The sequence below is a fragment of the Crinia signifera genome, chromosome 12 (genome assembly GCF_055691185.1).
Source record: "Crinia signifera chromosome 12, ASM5569118v1, whole genome shotgun sequence".
Lineage (NCBI taxonomy): Eukaryota > Metazoa > Chordata > Amphibia > Anura > Myobatrachidae > Crinia > Crinia signifera.
Window position 1 is genome coordinate 67,724,798 of NC_139228.1, and position 23,077 is coordinate 67,747,874.

The 23,077-nt window shown below is 45.3% G+C and overlaps 1 protein-coding gene across 4 annotated transcripts in view; it reads right to left on the reverse strand.

Moving 5' to 3' along the window:
* TXNDC16 (thioredoxin domain containing 16) overlaps window positions 1-23,077 on the reverse strand; it is a 75,132-nt gene that overhangs the window by 19,414 nt on the left and 32,641 nt on the right. For 3 of the 4 annotated variants that reach the window (XM_083167366.1, XM_083167363.1, XM_083167364.1), the window contains 9 exons: window positions 22,742-22,898; window positions 22,059-22,225; window positions 20,568-20,628; window positions 20,347-20,458; window positions 19,023-19,169; window positions 17,159-17,218; window positions 10,617-10,785; window positions 4,260-4,396; window positions 2,855-2,939 (listed from right to left, as the gene is read on the reverse strand). In XM_083167366.1, coding sequence (XP_083023492.1) covers window positions 2,855-2,939; window positions 4,260-4,396; window positions 10,617-10,785; window positions 17,159-17,218; window positions 19,023-19,169; window positions 20,347-20,458; window positions 20,568-20,628; window positions 22,059-22,225; window positions 22,742-22,898 — 1,095 coding nt within the window. The remainder of the gene's footprint in view (window positions 1-2,854; window positions 2,940-4,259; window positions 4,397-10,616; window positions 10,786-17,158; window positions 17,219-19,022; window positions 19,170-20,346; window positions 20,459-20,567; window positions 20,629-22,058; window positions 22,226-22,741; window positions 22,899-23,077) is intronic. The other variant, XM_083167365.1, reaches the window with a different exon arrangement.

The following is a 23,077-nucleotide window of genomic DNA, read 5'->3' on the forward strand; positions in this document are numbered from 1 at the left end:
GGCACAGACTGGGAAATACATTAGTTGGTGAGAGAGTTGCGTGTTGATGTGCCGTTCATGGCAGGCGGCTGGCGTCATAGGAAATCAGCGCCCACCCCCAATTCGGGTATCTGAAAAGTATAGACTTACTTTTCAGAGCCAATAATCGCTGCCTAGTGAGCAGGTCTGAATAAGGCCCTTTTGCAGGCTCCTAACCACTGCGGTCAGCCAGGCCACAAAGTCACCAAATTGCTGTTCCCATTTCCGAAGCTGAATTAGACGGAATTACAATCAGGGCCAAACCCGTGTGACTCATATTCCCCGAGTACAGCTCAGGCCGCAGCACTGCGCCTTGGTAACACAGTACCGCAAGTGGATTCACCGCTTCCCAGATGTGAAGCTGAGAAAAGAGAAATCATTTCGCTGAGGAATTTCTCTGCGGCTTCCACCCTCTTTTCTCAGGCCCTCACAAGAAGCCTATATGATCTATACGTCTGTTTTCCAGCACATGGAATGCAGGCCCTGTTATTAGGAGGAACCAGGCTTCTCAGAGTCTGGGATCTGGAGAAGAGAGAGGATGCCGGCTGAGCCATGTGGAGCAGCTGATGACGACGCGGTCGTGCCATCTAAAGATTTCTCGAGTACCGACGTGAATCATTTTTATACAACTTTAGACAGCAGGAAAAAACAACTTCTGCAGAATGAGGAAGATTTCAATTAGGAAACCAGAGGAATCTAAGGACTTCCTGCATTACAGAAAGAGACCGAATCACAATTATCAAGGTCAAGTACTCTGACCGCCAGCCAATGACACACTTTTACTGTGCGCACACATTAAAGTCAAGCTTCACAGCGAGACCCATAAAGTGTCTCCGCTGCGATGTGCTGGCCTTACACCGCGCTCTGCGTATCATTAACGGCAACGTCACATCCGCCTCCTGGGCCACACTTACACTTGATGTTGTCCGACCTTGCGCTATTAGGTCGATCAAAGATTAAGTCCTGCCTGTCTAAAGTCGTATAAAAAAGGATTCATGCCGGTACTTGGCGGCTGGAGTGAAGCCGCTCGTTATCTAACAGAGAAACCGCTTTATATGACATTTAAACGCATGGTAAAAATTTCTACAATTCCAAGAAGTTTTCTAAGAATATTTAACCCTTTAAATGCCAACGTCGCTATGAGACATGGGTACTTGTATACTATCACGGCTCCCATCGCATGCCATTTGTAATGGCATGCGATGCGATTTTACCGGGGTTTTAATGCATTTGTGAGAAAAATCGCATGCCATGCGATGTGATTTTGTTTACAAATGCATCCAAATGCCTTTAAATTAGTAGTAAACATGTTAAATGCACCCCAAATGTCATTTTTCACACTGTACCACCCCCACTATCAATGCCAACCCGAAGCGTGGCGAGCGCAGCGAGGGGACGCGGATACCTGTGAAGCCCGCGAGGGGACACGGATACCTGTGAAGGTATCCGCGTGCGCTCGCCACGCTTCGGGCTCGGTGGCTCGCTGCGCTCGCCACACTTTCTATTCTCAACTCCACGCCGACGTGGATAGTGGGGGTATGAAAAGGTCGTAGGACACGTACCGCTGCGCTCGCCACGCTTCGGGTTGGCGTTGCTAGTGGGGGTGCTACAGTGTGAAAAATGACATTTGGGGTGCATTTAACATGATTTTAACACATGTCCATGATTTTTGAGGAAAATGGAATCGCATCGCATGCGATTTTTCCCTGTACGATGCCCATCGTGGGAGCCGTGATAGTATACAAGTACCGAGACATGTTCAAAATAGCTGCTAAAAATGACCAGCGTTGCTCAAATTTGTTATATAAATTCAAATTAAAAAAATGTGTCAAAAATGATTATATTTCCTATAAACGGTAATAGTACAAGTCATTATGATGAATACAAATTCACTTGAAACTCAAAGGGTTAAAGAATATGAAACTGTCCTTGTCAGCATCATTTACACATACCCCAGGTTGGGAAGCCCTGGTGTACCTGATCGCAATGAGAATATCACTGCGCCACATACTTGTGTCTATGGCCCTTATTCTGGTTCACTCGCAAAGGCAAATTCTTTCTCAAATGTACAAAACCATGTGCACTGCAGGTGGGGCAGATGTTACTTGTGCAGAGAGAATTAGATTTGGGTGGGGTTTTACTTCAAAGTGAGATCTATACTGCAGTGTAAAAATAAAGCAGCCAGTATTTACCCTGCACAGAAACAAAATAACTCACCCAAATCTAATTCTCTCTGCACATGTTACATCTGTCCTCTGCAGTGCACATGGTTTTGTCCATTTGAGAAGGAATTTGCCTTAGCAGGTGAACCAGAATAAGGGCCTATGACTGGTGCATTGGAAGTTGAAAGCCAGTTCACACAGAGTGTAGTATGTTATGTCGGCATTCTGAATGTGGACATGGTCTGAATGTTGACACTCTGTATGATGACAGTAGATTTTTTTTAACTATTAGAGCTCTTCCGCCAGCCTAATGCTTAAGGTAGTCTATCCCTGTTACGTCAGCACTTTTGACTGTCCATGTTGACATTAGGAGAATGTTTCGACCACGTCATCATTCTGGTTGTCTACATAATGACTATATAACAGTGATGGCTGACCTTGACGCTTCAGCTGTTTAAATACACATCCCAGCATCAGTTTTAGCGTGGCCAAATAGTAAAACTGTAGCAGGGCCTGCTGGGATGTGTAGTTCAACAACAGCTGGAGTGTCACTGCTATATACGGTTCGCATAGGAGATTGATATGCGGGTGAAAGTTCTCATCTGAATTCGGCAGCAGATGTCCCGTGTAATGTGCATACAATAATGATAATAAGACAAAAAGCGCTGACTCACAGGACAGATGTTCTGTCTCCAATGTAAATTCCCACACACGCAAAACCCCGAAGACTTTTCCCGGCTCTGATAAAGGCATCAGCTGCTACATTGAAAAGGAAGGAAAAGGGGATAATTATAGTTTAAGATTATTAGTCCAAAACATTTTTTTTTATACACGATAGTATTTTATATACGGCAAATAGGTCATCTCCGTCCTGGCTGCTACTCGCCAACAATTTATTGAATGAGAATTTCACAGGTTGTTCTGGATCTTATACACATAGGGTCCCATTCCAACCTGCTTGCCCAGGTCTCAATTTGGCCCCTTCCCCGAAGTTTGGAGCCTGCGCATGCCCAAACCCGGGAGCGAACGGGTTTCACAGTCACTGAGTTGTCCGCTCCAGGAGGAGCGGTATGGGGGAGGGCAGGGGGCGGAGCTGACGGCACATGATGTCAGAGCCCGCCCTGAATTCAGAAGACCGTGGCCAACTGAAAAATAAGTACTGACTTACTTTTCAGAGCGAAGGTTGAAGAAATCATTCGATGGGCAGCGAAAACCTCGTTAACCGACCCGCGGGAGCGCGCATCCTTCATTGCATACGCGCTGGCCGATATTTTGAACGATGTTGTTCAGCAGGGCAAAAATGAACGATACTGCTCAACATATCGCCCAGTGTGTAGATAAGATATGATAAGCCTCCAGTCATCATCCAGGCTTCTCTGATACTGTAGATCCCTACACTGCATGATAACAGTACTCACTCTAGGCCAGGCAGGCACGTCCAAACTGTGGCCCTCTGGCTGTTGTGAAACTACACATCCCAGCATGCCTTGCCATAGTTTTAGCATTCCCTAATAGCAAAACTGTGGCAAGGAATGATGGGACTTGTAGTTTCACAACAGCTGGAGGGCCATAGTTTGGACATGCCTGCTCTAGGCCATATAAAATTGTCTACTGTAGGGCTATATGATTTTTTTTTCACGGGCCGTGATCACGACCCCTCCCGCAGGCCAAGCCTCCTCCATTTTACTGGGGCCCGGCAGACCTTTTGGAGTCTCTGCCTGAGGCATTACTAATTTGATTGAGTAGCTGTCAGTTAGTTTTACTCTGAATGGACCAAGCTCCGATACTTTTAATGAATGTTAAAACACTTGGAAAATTGCACCTCTCAGAGGGCCAGATTCTCTAAGCTTCAAAAGTGATAAAATGGAGAGTAATAAACAACCAGCCAATCAGCTCCTGCCTGACGTTTTTCAAACACAGTCTGTGACATGACAGGTAGGAGCTGATTGGCTGGCTGTTCATCACTCTCCATTTTATCACGTTTGAAGCTTAGAGAATCTAGCCCTCAGTCCCCCAATCACATACAACTGGCTATAATATAAATAACCAATTCTGCCCCTCTCCCAGTAAGAACCATACCTTCTTTTAAACTTGGGGTAAATATTCCTAATATTGAGAGGTTATGATCGGATGCTAACGTCTTGTACATCTTCCCACTTATATAGTCTTCGGACTCCTCCACAGTCAGTAACTTCAGAGGACATTCTATTCTGATCCTTAAAAATAAAAAGTTTATGTCAAGGTTACATTGACACCGTTAACTGGTAGAATGCCACAACATTACACAGAAACGTTATATAATTCATATTAGACCCATGGGAAGATGCAGTGTAAATTCTCAGTCATACAAACACACTCGCACACACATACATACGCAATAGTGGCCATCTTTAAAATTAAAATTAATTAGGTTTTTCAAAAAGAAACAGAACGGGAATGGGATATGAACAGACGGAGATTTGTAAATCATAAAACGTACAGAAGGGAAACAATGTCATTTTGACATGAAGCCCAAAAAGGGCAACAGGACGAACTCCTGTTTGTGCACAAAATGGCTGACCGCACTGAGATTCCTGAGGTAATCTCATAGATTTTACCAGACTAGCCATTGTAAGCAATGTTAAGACAAGACAAAATCCTCTTACTAGGTTGTATTCACTCATCCATCATACGGCAATCAATGGTTACCTCATGTCAAGGTCTATGATCACGCAAAGCATCTTGTGAGTTTGCCGACTTCATGGCACTGTGTATAATGGTGGAAGGATCTATTTACTGGCTATTCCTGTGTTTTCTTGCTGTATGTCAGACATAACATATTATGCCATAAAAGCAACTGGTTAAAAAGAGCGATACTCAAAAGTCTGAAGGATGCGCTCAGAGGACCTGCGTACAGCCCCCCAGAGAATTAGTAATCGCTCCTGAATATGGAAATCCCATATCCAATGATGACCAACGACACATTGGTTCTTGGCCTTTGCGTTCATTCTAGCACCCTGCATCTTCGAAAACCTGTGCAGTTCCTCTTAATTGCCTGGGGTGTCGGTCTCTGCTGTGGTGCTTATAGCACGTGTTCTGTATTTCAGCACCGATATACAGGCCATGCCCTTGCTATAAGTACCACCGCAGAGCGGCACAAGTTTTGATAGATGCAGGGTGCTAGAATGAACACTATGGCCTGACAATGGCAGAACACAGTACTGTCATGTGTTACATAAGCTAGGTTAGGATGGGGCACCCTCTGCCAGCCTCTGGTAATCGCTCTAAGAACAAGACTCTAATAGTATGTTGCCAGGTATGTAGCAGGTAATATTAAACACTGGCCATAGCTGTGACTGACTGAGTCCCCCAGACTCTCCTGTAAAATATATATATCTGAAATACTAACTAAAACTAAATACTAACTAAATCCTATATATTGTACGTTTGCAAGCAGGACCTTCCTACCTTTTAACTGTAACTACCCAGTTTGTTTTATCGCGGTTTCCATCAAAAATACAAAATAAACACTAAATATGAAGTAAATAATATGTAAAGAACTAAATACTATATAAAACACTAATTAAATATTATCAAAAATACTAAGTAGATACTCAATACATATGAAGTAACTATCTAAAATACTAAGTAAATACTATTTTTTTTTAAATAAAGTATTTTTATTGCATTTTCAAAAAAAGAAAAACAAAAACAGCTTACTATATCCCATCATAACATAACAGAACAGATGCCACATAATGATACGTCACAGTACAAGTAGACAGAGGATAACATATGAATAGAAGCAGATTATTCCGTGTTGACCCTATTCTCCACTAAGGATGTCACGTAGTAGCCCGGAGGCGCCATCCGGGCACATACACCATAAAAGAGCAATGGGTCATACTCATAGAATAATATTAACAGGGCATTACAACGCCATGGATAGAAAGTGTGTTGAGAATGATCAGTCGACGGGAACAGAAGCTCTACACTAACCTAAATATATTACCTATACTAAAACTGCCCAAAACAAATCCCCCCCAAAAAGGACCAAAACAAAACCTCCCCATAAGCCCCCCACCCTGTATGACCTAACCCCAACCTAGGTATACCTGGATCCCGAACACCCACCACCCCATCTAAGCTATTTAACTCCAAAAGGGAATAAATTAGTGGCTATTAGCTAAGTTAGCTAACCTTGCCTAAAAAAAAACTAATTTACCCCTCCTAATCTACCCCCCCCCCCAAAGTATAGTATCTACCTAACCCCCCTCCCCCCACCCCCCTTTCCCCTTTATACAGGATGAAAAGAAACAAATGTCTAACAGGGGCAGTAAAAGAAGGATAATAGCAATATGGACCATCAGAGGCAATAGCCGTATGCTAAAGAGTAGCGAGTGCTTTAAGTCAATATAACTCGGCGGACCGGTGTTACCTCTATAAATTCTCACATATAAACTTTAGTAGTGAACACACCATCTGTAAAGCGTTACATAGCATAGGAGCATACAGGAAATGGTAATTAGCACTATACATATTAATACAGCGGCTGTAACCGTATATTAGGCAAGCATGGGCATAACCAGAATGATTATGCAAGAGTATATCCGGAACTTTCAGAGAATCACAAGAATAAAAGAAACAACAAGTATGAAATGTTCAGGCCAAATAAAGTGAAGTATGAAGACACCTCATGATTCCTTATGTTCTGCGGACCTAATCGGGCCAGGTTTTGAATCCCAAAATGGACCTGCATATAGTATATAGGAGGATTTCAAGCATCCGCATAACCACTGTTTCGGAACCGAAGCTCTTGCAGGGTAGCGTCCAGATGTTGAGAGCTTCAAGCCCAGCCTGATACGAAGAACCAGAGCAGCATCCGGAACCCGCATTCGAGACGGCATAGGTATCCATGGTGATCAGGACTGTCGATGTAGCCGACGGAGACATGGAAGTAACTACCTCCGAACCCGATATAAAAGTGAACGCCCAGTCATCTTCAGCATTCCAGGGGAGCACCAAACAGCTTTTAGGATCTGTGAAGATATTGTCCCAGGAACTGTCAGTGGCCCAGGCAGTTTTTGCAGCTGTCGAAGCCTTAAAGGTGTATACAACCGGGTCTAACACAGGGACGGCAGGAATTATACTTGCAGTATAAACAGTCATACTGTCCTCGATGATATTTGCAGGCTGTGCAGATCCATTAAAGGAAATGGCAGGGGATGAATTTCCATAGTCAGCTGTGTCAAACTTGCTTAAGAGCCTTGCAGTTGAGGCTTCAATCGCCTGAATAATCTTATCAATGGATAGATCCATAGCACAGGAGAGTGCAGTTCAGGGGTCCAAATGTAAGAGGATCTCGGATGTAACCCCACACACACGGGAAGGCGACGGCTAGCACGTCGCCAAGTATTAGTATCTGAGGGGTAAAGGCAAAGATGCCCGTCGAGTCCAGCACAAATCAATGATATAGATGTGCCACAGCCCTAGGGAGAGGCCGACAAGATGGCGCCCGTACCTCCGTGCGGCCTGGGCGGCCCGACACAACAGGATCTTCTCCCAACTCTCTCGCTCCGGATTGAGAGGCCACCGGGCGACTCTACAAGCTCGGCTCAACTCCCCGGTCTCAGTCAGCCACACGAGTGGGCACCCGACTGCTCCCACTATCAGCCGCAGCCGCCGGAGGATCCAAGATGGCGCCCGGAACCGAAGCACCAGGCGCCGCAGTCCCCGCCGTTCAGGAGCTTCACAGGCTACTCCCAGGACAAAAAAGGCAGCGCAGGCAGCACCGGAGAGGCACCGCTGACAGAAGAGGTAATTGCAGGGAGTCTGCGGCGCCGGGGGTCGGATATAGATCAGGATATTAACGGAGCTCACGATCCCTGCGTCCGCTCCTTGTGACGGCCAAGCCACGCCCCCCAAGTAAATACTATTTAAACGATTTCCTAAATACTAATGAAATACTGACTAAAATAAAAAAAAATTAAAATAGTATTTCAAATACTAACTAATACTTTCTAAAATACTAGCCTCCAAACTTGCAAGTGTTCCCTGAAAACTCACCTCTTCAGGCAAGCCTATCATAGTTAAGTTCTACACGCATAACCCTCTGAGGCACTTATGTATTATATAGCTTCCCTTCTGGACTTGTAACTTGGAGGGACTGCTATGCTATTACTGGTGCCTGTCCTTGTGTTTCTCTCCTATATCCCTATAGATTGTAAGCTTGCAGCAGGGCCCTCCTACCTCCAAGTCTGTCTGTTGTTACCCAGTTTGTTTTATCACTGTCTATTATTGTAAAGCGCAACGGAATCTGCTGTGCTATATAAGAAACTGTAAATAAATAATAAACAAATAAGTAATACCCCTTTCAGACACACAAACTGGGATTTTAAACCCGGTACAATCACGGGTCTATTTCAGGTGTGGCAGGACCCGGGATTTTAGTCAACTAAAACTCACACTAGTCCTGGGATGATGTGCGTGCACCTGAAACATCCTGTGATTTTTTCATATGTCTGAAAGGGGTATAAATAATAAATAAAAATCGCTAAAATACTACATAAATACTATTTAATATAATAAATAAATAGTACCTAAAATACTTATACGGCCTACACACATGCCGATATTAAGGCATTTTCTAAGCGATTTTGCTTAGTTTGGCAAAGTCGCTTAGCAAATGCCCTCACATCGGTGTATGTGTGGGGGCTATATCGGCAGCAATGCACGTCCCCGCTCGTCTTTATTGCTGGCCAAGATTGATGGACAGTGTCCATCAATCTCGGCATCGGCAGCGTTCTCCCACCGGAGAACACTGGCGCTGTCTGCTCGCTTAGCACACAGAGCTGACAGCTCGCTCTGTGTGTGGGCTGTCAGCTCTGTGTGCTATGCGATAGCGGCGCAGCTATTATAGCATAGCTAGGTCGCCCTACACACATCGCTATGTGTGTAGGGCCCATAAGTAAATAATAAAAAATACTAACTAAATACAAACTAAATACTATCAAAAATATGAATTCAATATTATCTAAAATACTAACTAAATACTATTTAAAATATTACCTAAGTATTTCAAATACTAAATGAAATACTTTCTAAAATACTAAGTAAATAAAAAATATTACCTAAAATACTACACTAACTAAAATAGTATTTAAAATCATAACTAAATAGTACCTAAAATACTAAGTAAATAAAAAATACTAATTATTATTTAAAACATTATCTAAATACTAATAATAAAAAACTATCTAAACTAATAATAAAACAAACGAAATACTAAGATTCTATAACGCATCGGAGTGATAAAACGGGTTGTTGCATAAAGATGAAAAAAGTAGCACAGAATCACCACAAAAAACATGGTTCTATTTAATGCGCTGATATTTAATTATACCCAAACAGAATTGATTCTGGAGCTCTGCTCATAGCAGGACCTTCGCTTCCTTATTTAATTACAGTTTTATTCAATGACAAACTTCCCCTAATTTACTGTCCATGTCACCGATCACAGCGGAATATCATTTTACAGATATCAGGAATTACGTGTAATTACACATGTTAAGGCTACGCCACACCGGCCATGTTTCACATGTGGTCTCCATTATCATGCTTCAGCTACACAAACAATCTGTAATTCACAAGTCTGGCTCAGACACCGGTATTTTGCACGTTTAATGAGAGCGTTCTGTTCCATTAATTGCTATGGTATATAGATGTTAGTTTTATAAATACCCCCAGCTGTTACTGAAGTTGCGGTATCCAATTCAAAATGTCTAGAGCAGGCATAGCCAAACTGTGGCCCTTCAGCTGTTGTGAAACTACACATCCCAGCATGCCTTGCAATATTTTTAGCATTCCCTAATAGCAAAACTGTGGCAAGGCATGATGGGACATGTAGTTTCACAACATTTGGAGGGCCACAGTTTGAAGACCCATGGTCTAGACCATGGGTCCTCAAACTGCGGCCCTCCAGATGTTGTGAAACTACAAATCCCAGCATGCCTTGCCACAGTTTTAACACTCCCTTATAGCAAAACTGTGGCAAGGCATGCTGGGATTTGTAGTTTCACAACATCTGGAGGGCCGCAGTTTGAGGACCCATGGTCTAGACTCTAGATAGTCAAAAGGTTGATCTGGACAACGTCAACATTAGGCAAAAGGTCTCCTTAATGGCACACGCACAGAAGAAAACGCTAACCAATTGCAAAACCATTGGCATTGCAGAAAACCGAGAATCAGGACCCAAGTCGCCAAACAGTCAATGTAAGCGGTCACAGTAATGTTGTCGCTTCTGTGTGTTGATCATGCACATCAGGAGGAAAAGACGCTCAAGCATGTCAGGGTTGTACGGACCTGGCGGGCCGATGGGGCTATTTGTCGTGACGCAATACTATGCATATCTGTAAGCCATAAGTCGTATCCCAGTGTAATGTCGCTTTGTATACTTACAACATGAGAAACTTGGCAAGTTCATCGGACCCCATCATACCAGTGTAGACAAGTGGTTCCTCTCCTGCCCGGTATATCTTTACGGTAGGGAAGACGGTGATATTCTCCGCAGTACAGACATAAGTAAAGTCGGCGCAGTCTACTCTGGTTAACGACACATCCAGAATTTCTACAATGACAAGAAAAAAAAAAAATCTCTCCGCTAGTATGCTCACATTGCAGATATACTGGAGGATGCAAATGTTAGTACATATTTACCAATGCTTGGGGCTACAAAATTATACTCTGTCAGCACCATTTAGTGGTTACCGCTGCGCAAAACACTTGAATCCCCCCTTCCACATAGAGGTGAGGAGCAGTGTTCGTGTTTTATTATACAGGAAGTAGCAGAGAACAGTAAAACATCTCTTGTGGTAACATCTGTAAGTAATGGAGTCACATTTTGGCAGAATAAATTACATTTTACTACATCTAAGGGGATACGGTCGTATTATCCACCACACTTAGGTCGACGGTCATTAGGTCGACACCGTTGGGTCGACATGCAGGAAGGTCGGCAGGGTTCTAGGTCAACATAGTTGAAGGTCGACAGGTGTCAAGATCAACAGGTGACAAGGTCGACATAGCGTTAGGTCGACATGGGTTTTCACTTTTTTGAGCCGACTTGTGCAGACAGGCGGTATTTTATGCCCAACCATCCACTAGGGCGTGGGCGGGAGAATAAAATAGTGTGCCCGATGCATTGCGAGGGGCTGCGGTTGACTTCAAACAGTGTCCATGTCGACTGTGTCGACATTATGGTCAAAATACAGTGGGGAAAACCATGTCCACCTCGCGACCTGTCGACATAACCCATGTCGACCAAGAACCCTGTGGACCTTCCTGCATGTCGACCCAACGGTGTCAACCTAACGACTGTCGACCTACGTGTGGTCGATAAAACGATCCACACCCCATCTAAGAGGTTTCCCCATTTGCAATTTAGTTACCCTGCACAGAAACAAAATAAAACTCACACAAATCTAACTCTCTCTGCACATGTTACATCTGCCCCACCTGCAGTGCACTTGGTTTTGCCCATTTTGAGAACAAATTTGTACTGCGATCAGATCTAAACAAGGGCCATAGAGTACAGGGCCCAGATAGTGGCTGCGCATCAACCCTTTCTCATTTAATACACCTCTCCCAAGTGGGAGACGCTGTTAAGCATACTGTCATTGCTACATAAGATATGTGGCATTTAGTTCATGAAATGCTGAACAGAACACGCCACTTGTGCTGTGAATTACTCATGTGACCTGTGAGTTTCAGGGTTGTGTTCAATCAGTGCCCCAATTATCTGAAAGTCGACAAATTTCGACGATAATAAGTCGAATTTATATTTGACCTATTCAATCTATCCAACGGTCTGATAGGCCACGTATCGGCGAAAAATGAGAGGAAATTTTACAATTTAGCGGCCATTTTTGCCTAAGCAGATTCACTTTTTTGTAGAGATGTGCAGGCTCTGATTTAAGCTGTGTACACACGCTTAGATTTTTCCCTGTTTTCGATTCGATTTTGCTTATAGAAGCAAAAATCGAATCCACAGCGAATGATTTTTAGGACACTTTCGATCTGCATTTGATTCGATGCGCGCTCCCGTTTTCTCAAAATCGAATAGAAAAATCTACTGTGCAGTCAAGGAAATCTCGAATTTGATCCAGTAAATCGAATTAGTACATTGTGCCTGCATTGTGAAATCGAAAGCAAAAGTACAGATCTAATGCCAAATGGAATGGGATGATCTAATGCCAGATCTAATAGAAGATCGAATCTAACATCAAATCTAAAGCAAATCTAAGCATGTGTACAGGGCTTTACTCTGATTTCAAAGCAGGATCTTATTGGCTATTAACTGTCAACAACTGTCATGTGATTTGGGATAGCCAATAAGATCCTTCTTTGAAATCAGAATAAATCAGAGTAAATCAAACCTGCACATCTCTACTTTTTTGTCAAAGCAGAATCTGCATTGGCGAAAAGAAAGCTGAATTTGCAGTGGTGAAAACAGACGATAAATATTTTGCGCCCGTATTAGCCGATCCGCAGCCACATTGAACTGGTGTGTGGGTCACTATTGAGCCCAAATATACAGAGGGGAGTATTCAAAGGGCCATTTAAACCCTTGGGGACCCCAGTGGGTATAAGTAACGGCACTTATGAAATCATTTTGTTTTTCATATTAACTCCTTGAGAACAAACCACAAGTTCATTTCATTGTATATAATGCATTGATTTACAAGCAACATGCTAGATTTTATAGGTTATTCCCAGCCGCCTTGTTCTAGTAACCTTATTAATTAACTGTAGAAATGAAAATATGTCTGCAAAAAATATGACAGGATATGATCTCATACAATTTTCCCATCAGATTTTGGCTGTATTCCAGATCCAATTGTAGAATATGTTTATTAAGTCTCTGCCGAAGGTCATTATTTCTCCAGATAATAATAATAGCCTGATGCTGCGTTCTACAGGATCAGCCATATACATATGGAAAAGACGTGTATATTCTCCCGCAGAGATGCGATCAGTGCATCGTCCTGTAAGTGCCAACTATTGGTCAGGCGCAGAATGCTTATATCCTGCAGTGCTGTATGGTATGCCCCCCCCCACATGTCATTACGCCCCTTCAGTTATAAGGGTAAATGTAATTGTCTATGCCTCTGCAATGCCTGTACTTACGCACTGCTCCACTAACTCCAGCCTGCTCCCGCCCTCCACTAACTCCAGCCTGCTCCCGCCCTCCGCTAACTCCAGCCTGCTCCCGCCCTCCGCTAACTCCAGCCTGCTCCCGCCCTCCGCTAACTCCAGCCTGCTCCCGCCCTCCGCTAACTCCAGCCTGCTCCCGCCCTCCGCTAACACCAGCCTGCTCCCGCCCTCTGCTAACACCAGCCTGCTCCCGCCCTCTGCTAACACCAGCCTGCTCCCGCCCTTTGCTAACACCAGCCTGCACTGACCTTTGCTAACACCAGCCTGCACTGACCCTCCACTAACACCAGCCTGCTCCGGCCCTCCACTAACTCCAGCCTGCTGCGACCCTCCACTAACACCAGCCTGCACCGACCCTCCACTAACACCAGTCTGCTCCGACCCTCCAGTAACTGTAGCAACTGAACATTTCAAAACTGAGGCATTAACAATCTACAGATAACTAAAGAGTTAATGCGAGAGGCGCTCATATTGCTGGGTAGCATACTTTTAAAAAACCATAACCAATAATTGTTGTTCATTTGAACAGCGGCTTCAAAATTGTAGCACTTAACGGTAATCTGGAACAAACTAAGTTTTGTGGATCAGAACAAAGCTTTCTCAGAAGTCCTCCATGATTTGTAAGCACGGAACTCAGAGATGACATCCCGATTACGGTCATTAGCGAGCCATACCGCGAGCTCACGTGTGGATACATGGTTGCTCAAACATTTTTGTGGTGGGGAGGGGAATTATTTTTTTGAGGATGTTTTTGTAGCACTTTGTGAGCTGTAATTGCTGCACACTTCCAGCTTTCAGGAGGAGGATTTGAGAGTTGCATGCAACTTTTGCCTGGACATTAGAATTTAAGAAAACCTTGTTGGAAGCTTATACGGAACAATACTGGTGAGAGTGGTTGGGGGAGAGCAGCCGCAAAACATTAGCAGCCCAACGATCAGCTCTGAATCAGGCCCATTGTACGGACACTTTGCTCTACTTATGCAAGTGGTGTTGCTCAGACTGCCATGCTGTGGGCGTCACAACTCTTTCTAAGTATACAACCATCATCAAAGCAGCAGCGTTTAATTAATATGCAAGAGAACTAGTATATACTTATATATATTCCTGAGGCCCGCACAGTAAATCTGCTAGGCTGCTCTCCCCTCTGGGTTATTGTACATTGATAAGCTGCATCCCTTCGCCTAACCCTCCGATACTGCCGCCTGGCACAGCTGGCTAATAACAGCGTTACACCGGGTTCTGATCCCTTTTAGTAACGAACATAAAATCAGTGATGGCAGAATGTATTCCTAAGCTATACTCATGGCACGCTGTTGGAACAACCCGTGGCGACATTGGTGGATCACTGAGAAATATAGGGGGTCATTCTGATTCACTCGGTCCCTGGCGTGTTTGCACCGGGGACTGATGCTTTCACACTGCGGATGTGCGGGCAACTTTGGCATCTGGCATAGTCGCCGTGGCGCTTGCACAGAGTGAGGTGGGATGCATGTAAAAGGCCGGCATTTCCCGAGTGTACCCATGCAAACTTTTTGCGAGCCCTGTGATTTTGGCCCTGTATGTTACCCGGCAAAATATATGTTTAAGCAAAACATCCATTCGCAAAGCGGCGGATGTTTGGAGCGCCGCGGGCAGTGTTAGAAGGCTCGCTAAGCAGCCAATTTCCGCTGCGTAACAAGCCAATCCTAATCACCCCCATAATTTAATCTTGTTCTATGACATCAGAACAGATGGGGCATTACACAGAGGAGTACAGAGGGGGAGATTCTCTAAAGTAGAAATGCGGTAAAAAACCCGTTATCAGGGTTTTTACCGCATTTCTGTATGCTCTCTGGCCCCTCCGCAGTGGCAGCGCTGCGGAGGGAATCACCAGCAAAATCTGGCGATTCCCTGCAGAAGGCTTCTTACCGCATCGCTGTTTGAGCGATTCGTCACGGATCCCTCCCAGCATGCCCTGCGGCCGGCACCGTCACTCTGCGCATGTGCAGATGGACTCCTGGGTTACAGACCCTGAAGTACAGCGCCGGCACCACATTGCAAGGGACAGCTCTTATCGCAAGAGCTGTCCCTTGCGTTAATAACCGCATATGTTACAGCATATGCCGTTATTAATAATGTGGTGGCCGGCGATAATGGGCAGCGGATGTTACAACATCCCGCCCAGAGACTGTACAGAGAGATGCTGGAGATTCTATACCTCCGTCAATCACATTAAACCGACGTCACACGAGGTGTTAAGGGACCAACTTACACCATGAGTGCACTTAATGAATGTAACGTCCACATCCTAAGAGCACTTACTGAGGCGCGGTGACAGTGCACCGTCATTAGGATGCATTAATAACTGGAAATGGCTTCTTCGCTGTCTAGGTTGCATCTCCTGCTGAAGGGAGACCAATGTTATTACAGCTGTAACAGCAGAGCGCAAAGTCCTCAGCTTACGCCGATACTTTCATAGGAGCTAAATATTTATGTTAAAGACAGAAACCTATTGTTAAGGGTGGGAGAATGTTTTCGAGAAATCATTTTGTTGAAAGACCAAAAAGGTTGTGACGTTGATTCCCGATCCTCGCACGGAAGGGAAAATCCACACTGACCCCAATTCCATGAGGTAAAAGCTATGGATGTGTCACAGTACACTCAGGAATCTGACACGTACGCTCCACCCGGCACTTGCTGGTGACGTGCTATCAGAAGCCATGATTATGAAGATCATAAATTCAGTAACTGCAGACACGTCACCCTGCTGTCAGGATATTTCATGCTCTTACCAATATTAGATGGCTGCTATTCAGTGGTATCTGGATGAAGGGTTCCATTGCGGAGCATTCAGATCTATGGGCAATTGTGCAACATTCAGATGGACAAAATCAGCCACTTCATCCCATAGATGGCATATGGCCCATTGGAGAATGCAGGGGGGGGTGTGTAATAATTTTGGTCCCTTCCACTAAGTGAATCGCTGCATTGTGCAAGATGAAAGAGCACCTTAAGGGTCAACGCTTCAACTCTGACGACGAGGTGAAAGCTGATGTTCAGTCCTGGTGTTGACAACAACCACCAGCTTTCTTCTCCAACGGGTTTGCCGGACTCGTCAAGCGTTGGCGCACATGCGTGGAAAGGGATGGGGGCTACGTTGAAAAGTGAATAGTGCATTACATAGAGGATAAACTGAGTTATTGGGGCAGATGTATTAAGCCTTACCAAGAGATAAATGCAAGGGTGAGAGATAAATGTCCAGCCAATCAGCTCCCTACTGACTTTTTTCAAACACAGCCTGTAACAAGGCAGTTAGCAAGTGATTGGCTGGACGTTTATCTCTCTTTATCACCCTTGCATTTAGTTCTTGTTAAGGCTTAATACATCTGCCCCAATATGTACTTAAAAAAAAAAAAAAAAGTGTTTAAATATTCAAAACTTATAGCCATGGATGCATTACTTTTCAATCCAGCCTCGTACAATAACACACATACAGTACATCTACACATGCCAACAAGGATCCCCTATGAACCATGCATTTGCCTCTTTGACCCTTGATTCCTGCAGTCATGTCTCCTCCCTTTACCGTCATCTGATAGCAGATTCCCTGTCCCGATCTTCACGGGAAAGTCACCATTTTTTGGGGCGTCGGTCACTGTGGCGGCATTCTTGCAAGGATTCGGTCCTGTCTGTCAAGGCCACAACACCGTTTTTGGGCACTCGTACTCCCAAATCCCCCAATATTGGGAGGTACGAGATAGTGTGACTAGGGGTGCTGAATCTAAGAGGGTGACTGATCTGTAACATACCTTTATATTTTTCTGCCATATATACAAAGGACTCCAGAACAGTCTGCGACACAGGCAGCCCTATGGGAAATAGTTATAAAGAAGGGAATTACAAAGTTATCCAGAAAAAAATAAAAAATAAACACTGATGGTAAGTGCGCTCCAACTATCTGACGTCCAGAAGCTGCTGCCTAAAATCTGAATATATATTATCTCGGACCAGATAGCAAAACTAATGTTTGTTGTATATGGAAACGGACTTAATTAGGCTGCAATACTGAGGTTACTGCCCCTGAGAGCAGGGAAACAGATGATCCCACAAGGACCAGGCACTTGATTTACGGTCGCTCTGCCGTTTGGACACTAATTACCTCCAGCACACACTCGTTCCAGGATATCTGCACAGTTATTACTAGCATGGAGCATACAGTCCGGGACACGGCATAGGTCACTGTATAACACGTGTGAATTCTGTGCCGATCATTACGCCAGTCATGTTACCGGGATGCAACAGGCAGGAGGTGAGGGGCAACCATCAGGGCAGAGGATGAGCAAGGCTGACCAGCTACACTCCTGAAGCACCGGGGAATTATTTTGAGAATAGAAGGTGGCCCAGGAGGTGAGAGGCATTGCTACGAGGTGCTAGGGGCAGGAGAGCGCATCACTCAGCAGCCACAGCAAACGTGGGACTTCAGGCTGTGGGACGAGATGAATGCAAGTGTAAATGCAGGTTTATCAAAGCTTTGAGAGAGATAAAGTACTGACCAATCACATCCTAAATGCCATGTTACAGCGGGATGCAGTCAGTCTCCCAGCGGTCAGGATATCGGCGGTTCAGTATACGGATGCCGGCATCCCAACTGCCCTCAGAAGACCGGCGCCGGAACTTCAAAAACCTCAGGATGCTGAGGCCAGAATACCGATAGCCAGCATCCCGATTGGGGAGTTTGCGGGGCGGGTTAGGGTCAGACCACTGAAGAGAGGATTAGGTTTAACCACTAGTGGGAGAATTTACGGTTAGGCTGCAGGGAGGGGGGGGACGCGGGGGCAGTTGGAGGGCAAGTATACTTACCTGTCCCCTGTCGGGATTCCCTCCTTTGGGATGCCGGTGTCCGTATTCTGACTGGTGGCATCCTAAGTGCCGTCATCTGTATTTATCCCATTACAGGCTGTGCATGAAAATGGCAGTTTGGTGCCAATTGGCCGGTATTTTAATGCATCCCATCTCTCCTAGCTTTGATGCATCTATCACAGACAGAGATGGAGGGAGAGACTTAGGGGGGTATTTAATGTCAGGGGTACGGCTATCGAGGAAGCTCGACAGCCGTGCCCCTGTCCCGTTCTCGCTTTGTCCCAGCCGCCGAGAAAGGGGCGTGGCCGCGAGCTGAGGATGGAAATAGACGAGCTCCGGCCGGGAGCTCGCCTATTTCCGGCTTTTCTCGGCAGAACGAGCCCGACAGCTTGTGATGTCGGGCTCATTCCACCGAGAACCCCTGTTCAATGCTGTCGGGGAAGACCGTATTGAATAGGGCCCCGCAGCCATCTCCCCCATCGGGAGATGGCTGCGGGAAAATTACTAACATTGAATACCCCCCTTAAAGAGAATGCCAGAGACAGAAACTGCTGTATTGAGAATAGGTGAGGAAAACAGAGATGGCACCAGAATTAAAGAAGAAATAAGATAAAGAATAAGCAGACAAGATGAGATGACATAAAACAAATGATACATTTAGTGCTCACTAAATAACCATCTCTGAGACCCCTGAGCATAGATGATGTATACACTCCGCTAATACAGGATTAACCTAAATCTAAACACTCCGCCGTGTATATACACGGTGACATCAGGCCTCCTGTACCTCCGGGAAGGAATCTCAGAACTTACAGCGCATGTAGAAGAGGACCGCGGTGTAGCGGACACTGGAGAAAATCGTCTTGAACGTGTCATCTGTCAGTTCGGGAACTAGATGCAGGGGCAGGCTGCGGTGTCTGTTCCTGTACACGGCCTGCGCTACCTCGTCATATGGGACCTCTGGAGGAAGGAAAGTATGCAGAGCCTAAATATTTACACGTGAGGGGTACATGTGTAAATGAGGATCCGAGAGTAACAGCAATGAATCATTCAATTCCCACTACATGACGGGAGCCATTCACAGAACTGAGGAGGAAGATCCAAACCATGTCCTAAATATGCCATGCAGCGAGATACCTCATACAACCAGCCTCAGTACACCATGCAGCGTGAGATACCTCATACATCCAGCCTCAGTACACCATGCAGCGTGAGATACCTCATACATCCAGCCTCAGTGCACCATGCAGCCTGATATACCTCATACATCCAGGCTCAGTACACATGCAGTGTGATATACCTCATACATCCAGCCTCAGTGCACCATGCAGCGTGATATACCTCATACATCCAGCCTCAGTACATCATGCAGCATGATATACCTCATACATCCAGCCTCAGTACACCATGCAGCGTGATATACCTCATACATCCAGCCTCAGTACACTATGCAGCGCAATATACCTCATACATCCAGCCTCAGTACACCATGCAGCGTGATATACCTCATACATCCAGACTCAGTACACCGTGCAGCGTGATATACCTCATACATCCAGCCTCAGTACACCGTGCAGCGTGATATACCTCATAAATCCAGGCTCAGTACACCATGCAGTGTGAGATACCTCATACATCAAGCCTCAGTACACCATGCATCTGGAGATGCCTAATACATCCAGCCTCAGTGCACCATGCAGCGAGAGATACCTCATACACCCAGCCTCAGTACACTGTGCAGCGTGATATACCTCATACATCCTGCCTCAGTACACCATACAGCGTGATATATCTCATACAGTACATCCAGCCTCCGTACACCACACAGCGTGAGATGCCACATACATCCTGCCTCAGTACACCGTGCAGCATGAGATACTTGGCGTGAGTGAGCTGCCAAGTCCTGTGCAGCTTGGCTAATATTGGGCATCTTTTTTTTTTTTTTTAAATTACTTTAGTCCTAGTCAAAGACTCCCAATGCTAGTGTCACATGACCTGGCGTGAAAAGAGGGGCTGCTTGGCGTGCCTGCAGCAGATGTATGAGGAGACATCAATACGCAGGTCCCCATACCTGCATGGTGTCACTTCTACCTGCTATGATCCTGATGAGTAAGGAACGTTTTGTGCTGTACAATACCTTGGTCGCCATGTTTTTCTCCCGCTTTGTCAGACGGCTTCCCTTTAGGCTGGTCTATGAGATCTAGGATTTGCCGGGTCTCCTCAAACCTAAAGTATTTCACTGGTACATTCTGCGAACATAAAGCAGAACACATAGTTATATCCCGCAGTGGGAGGGGTTAGGGCTGTGGGGTGTTCCGGGCGTTACGCTGCTCAGATAATTACATAACCCACACTCACTTCCTCTGCCCTCTTCACAGCCACGTTGGAGTTGGGAGGAATGTGCGTCCCGGCCTTCTCCCTGTAAGACGGAAAATATTCTGTTATAGAATTACTGGGGTTATTCAGACCTGATCGCTTCTCTGCTAATTTGCAGCGTCTTACGATTAGATAACCATCGCCCGCAGAGATCGTCCGGTTACCACCCACCAATGCCGGCGTCCTAACAATCAACTTGTGAACCTCTTGTGATTAAAGAAATATAGCATTCCCGCTAGGCTTATTTTTTTAATCATTCCCGCACCCTGCCCCTTTTAGTCATTACTCTGCCCCTTGTGCCGCCACTGATAGGCGGTGTGCGGCATATATAATATTGTGTACACCCTCTAACCATTTGTGTGTCCCCTACCCTGATAGGAGTGTTTTTGTGACACTTTATCCCCACCCTACTGTCTGTTATACTATACATCCCCTCTTTTAAAAGTTTTCTTTAGTTGGAGTGGGGAGAGGCGGGTTGGTGAGGGCCCAAAGCATATGTTTGCACCTGAGCCTACTACTCTTTATTTCCACCACTGGTTCTAGCCACATCCCACTGCGCTGACACACCACTCTACAATACGGAGACTGGCGCACCAGTTCTTCCAGGTGCCCCCAACCGCAAGGTCTGTCCACAGAAACGGGTGAATGTGAATCAGGCCCAAAGTGCAGAGCATTATTCCGTGCAACGGTGAGGAAAAAGCTGAGCTTATAAGTGGATTGTGGGAACTTTGGACCTCTGCAAAATGGCTGCTAAACTGCATTCATGCAACAATATAAATATATATATATATATATACACACACACACAGGACTCCATGCAATCAACAGCAACAGCTGGTACGGTGCCCTCCACGGCCAAATGGCAAATGTACACTGTAATATATATATATATATATATATATATATATATATATATATATATATATATATATATATATATATATATATATATATATAGTCTTTGTATGGATCGGCACTCCTTAAGAATAATGTCCAGTATTGCCTCGGTGCCAGTTAGAGTGTGAAGATACACCATATAACAGAGGTTAGCTACGGCACTCGTAGGACTTTGCAGAAAGAACAAACACAGACACTGGGGTCCGGACCACAGTGTCTGTGTTTGTTCTTTCTGCAAAGTCCTACGAGTGCCGTAGCTAACCTCTGTTATATATATATATATATATATATATATATATATACTGTATATCATTTTGTATTTATCACTACGGTGATACAGACATTCATGTACTAAATCTATGATAATGCCAATAATACATGTGGATACCGCCAGGAAAACGGTCAGACCGCGGAACAATGTAAGACTGCGGAGACCCGCTGCACCACCTAGCTCACCCAGGTGGGTGCAGGGGTTGCTGTGGGCACAATGCAGGAATACCTCAGATGACAAAACTATTTAATGTTTAATGAGACAGACAGCAGCCTGAACACACAAATGTTGTTATAAGCAATTACCTCAGTAATGTCGCCACACCGGCTCTCCCCAGCAGCTGCCAGGCCACATGCTCTGCGGTTTCCCTGTCATCTTCGTAGGTCTCCTGCTGGCTGAGAATGAAGACCATGGGTAGGCCGAGTTCAAGGTGGACACTGCTGAATTTATCTGGGTCACCGGAAATGTCAACCTGGAAACCCACATTACACACAAGCGTCAGTCTCTGATATCCGCACAACCACAGCGCTCTGCGTAAGGGTTTCGCTGTATTCCTGGGGTCAGACAGTTAGATCCTGGTTGACTTGTTGCTACGCACACACTCGCTCAATGCATCCTGGGGTGCGTGTAACCACAAACTGTACACTTGGGGCCTAATTCAGGTTAGTTTGCTAAAGCAAACTCCTTCTTTAATAGACAAAACCATGCTGCACTGCAGGTGGGGCAGATGTAACACGCAGCCCCAGCCCTGCTAGAGGTAAGTTGTAGTGGTCAGGGGGTGTAAAAAAGTTAGCACCTAGATCCCTGGACTAGCATTGACCCTCTATGAAACGGACTTACACATAACTATATAAAAACGTACTGCCATTACCTATAAATACAAAAGACAAGAACACGCCCCCACATAAGAGGGGAACAGTGGTGTATTACAGCGGGTGGTTGGATACCTGCCCCTATGCTGAGTATTAGTGCAGCGCCCCATACTTACCACTAGCGGGGCCGCCATGACCTCCAGGAACTGATGTATACTGAGTGTCGTCAGAGGCAGCTCCAGTAACGTTCTCCGGCATTTCTGGGTGACACTGCTCAGGGATTTGCAATGGCAGAATGCCAGCTTTGCAGGGACGAGATTGTGGTCCTTAGCGCTATAGGGGAACAGGACAGGATATTGTATGACAGCGTATGTAGCCATGGTAACACATTACACGAAACACTGTGTAGCAGAAACACTATAGAGTGCGCACCTGCATGTTCTTTTCTGTGGGGCACTACAAGTCTCAGCACAATAGCACCTCTCATTATGTTTGAGACTATGGCATACTTG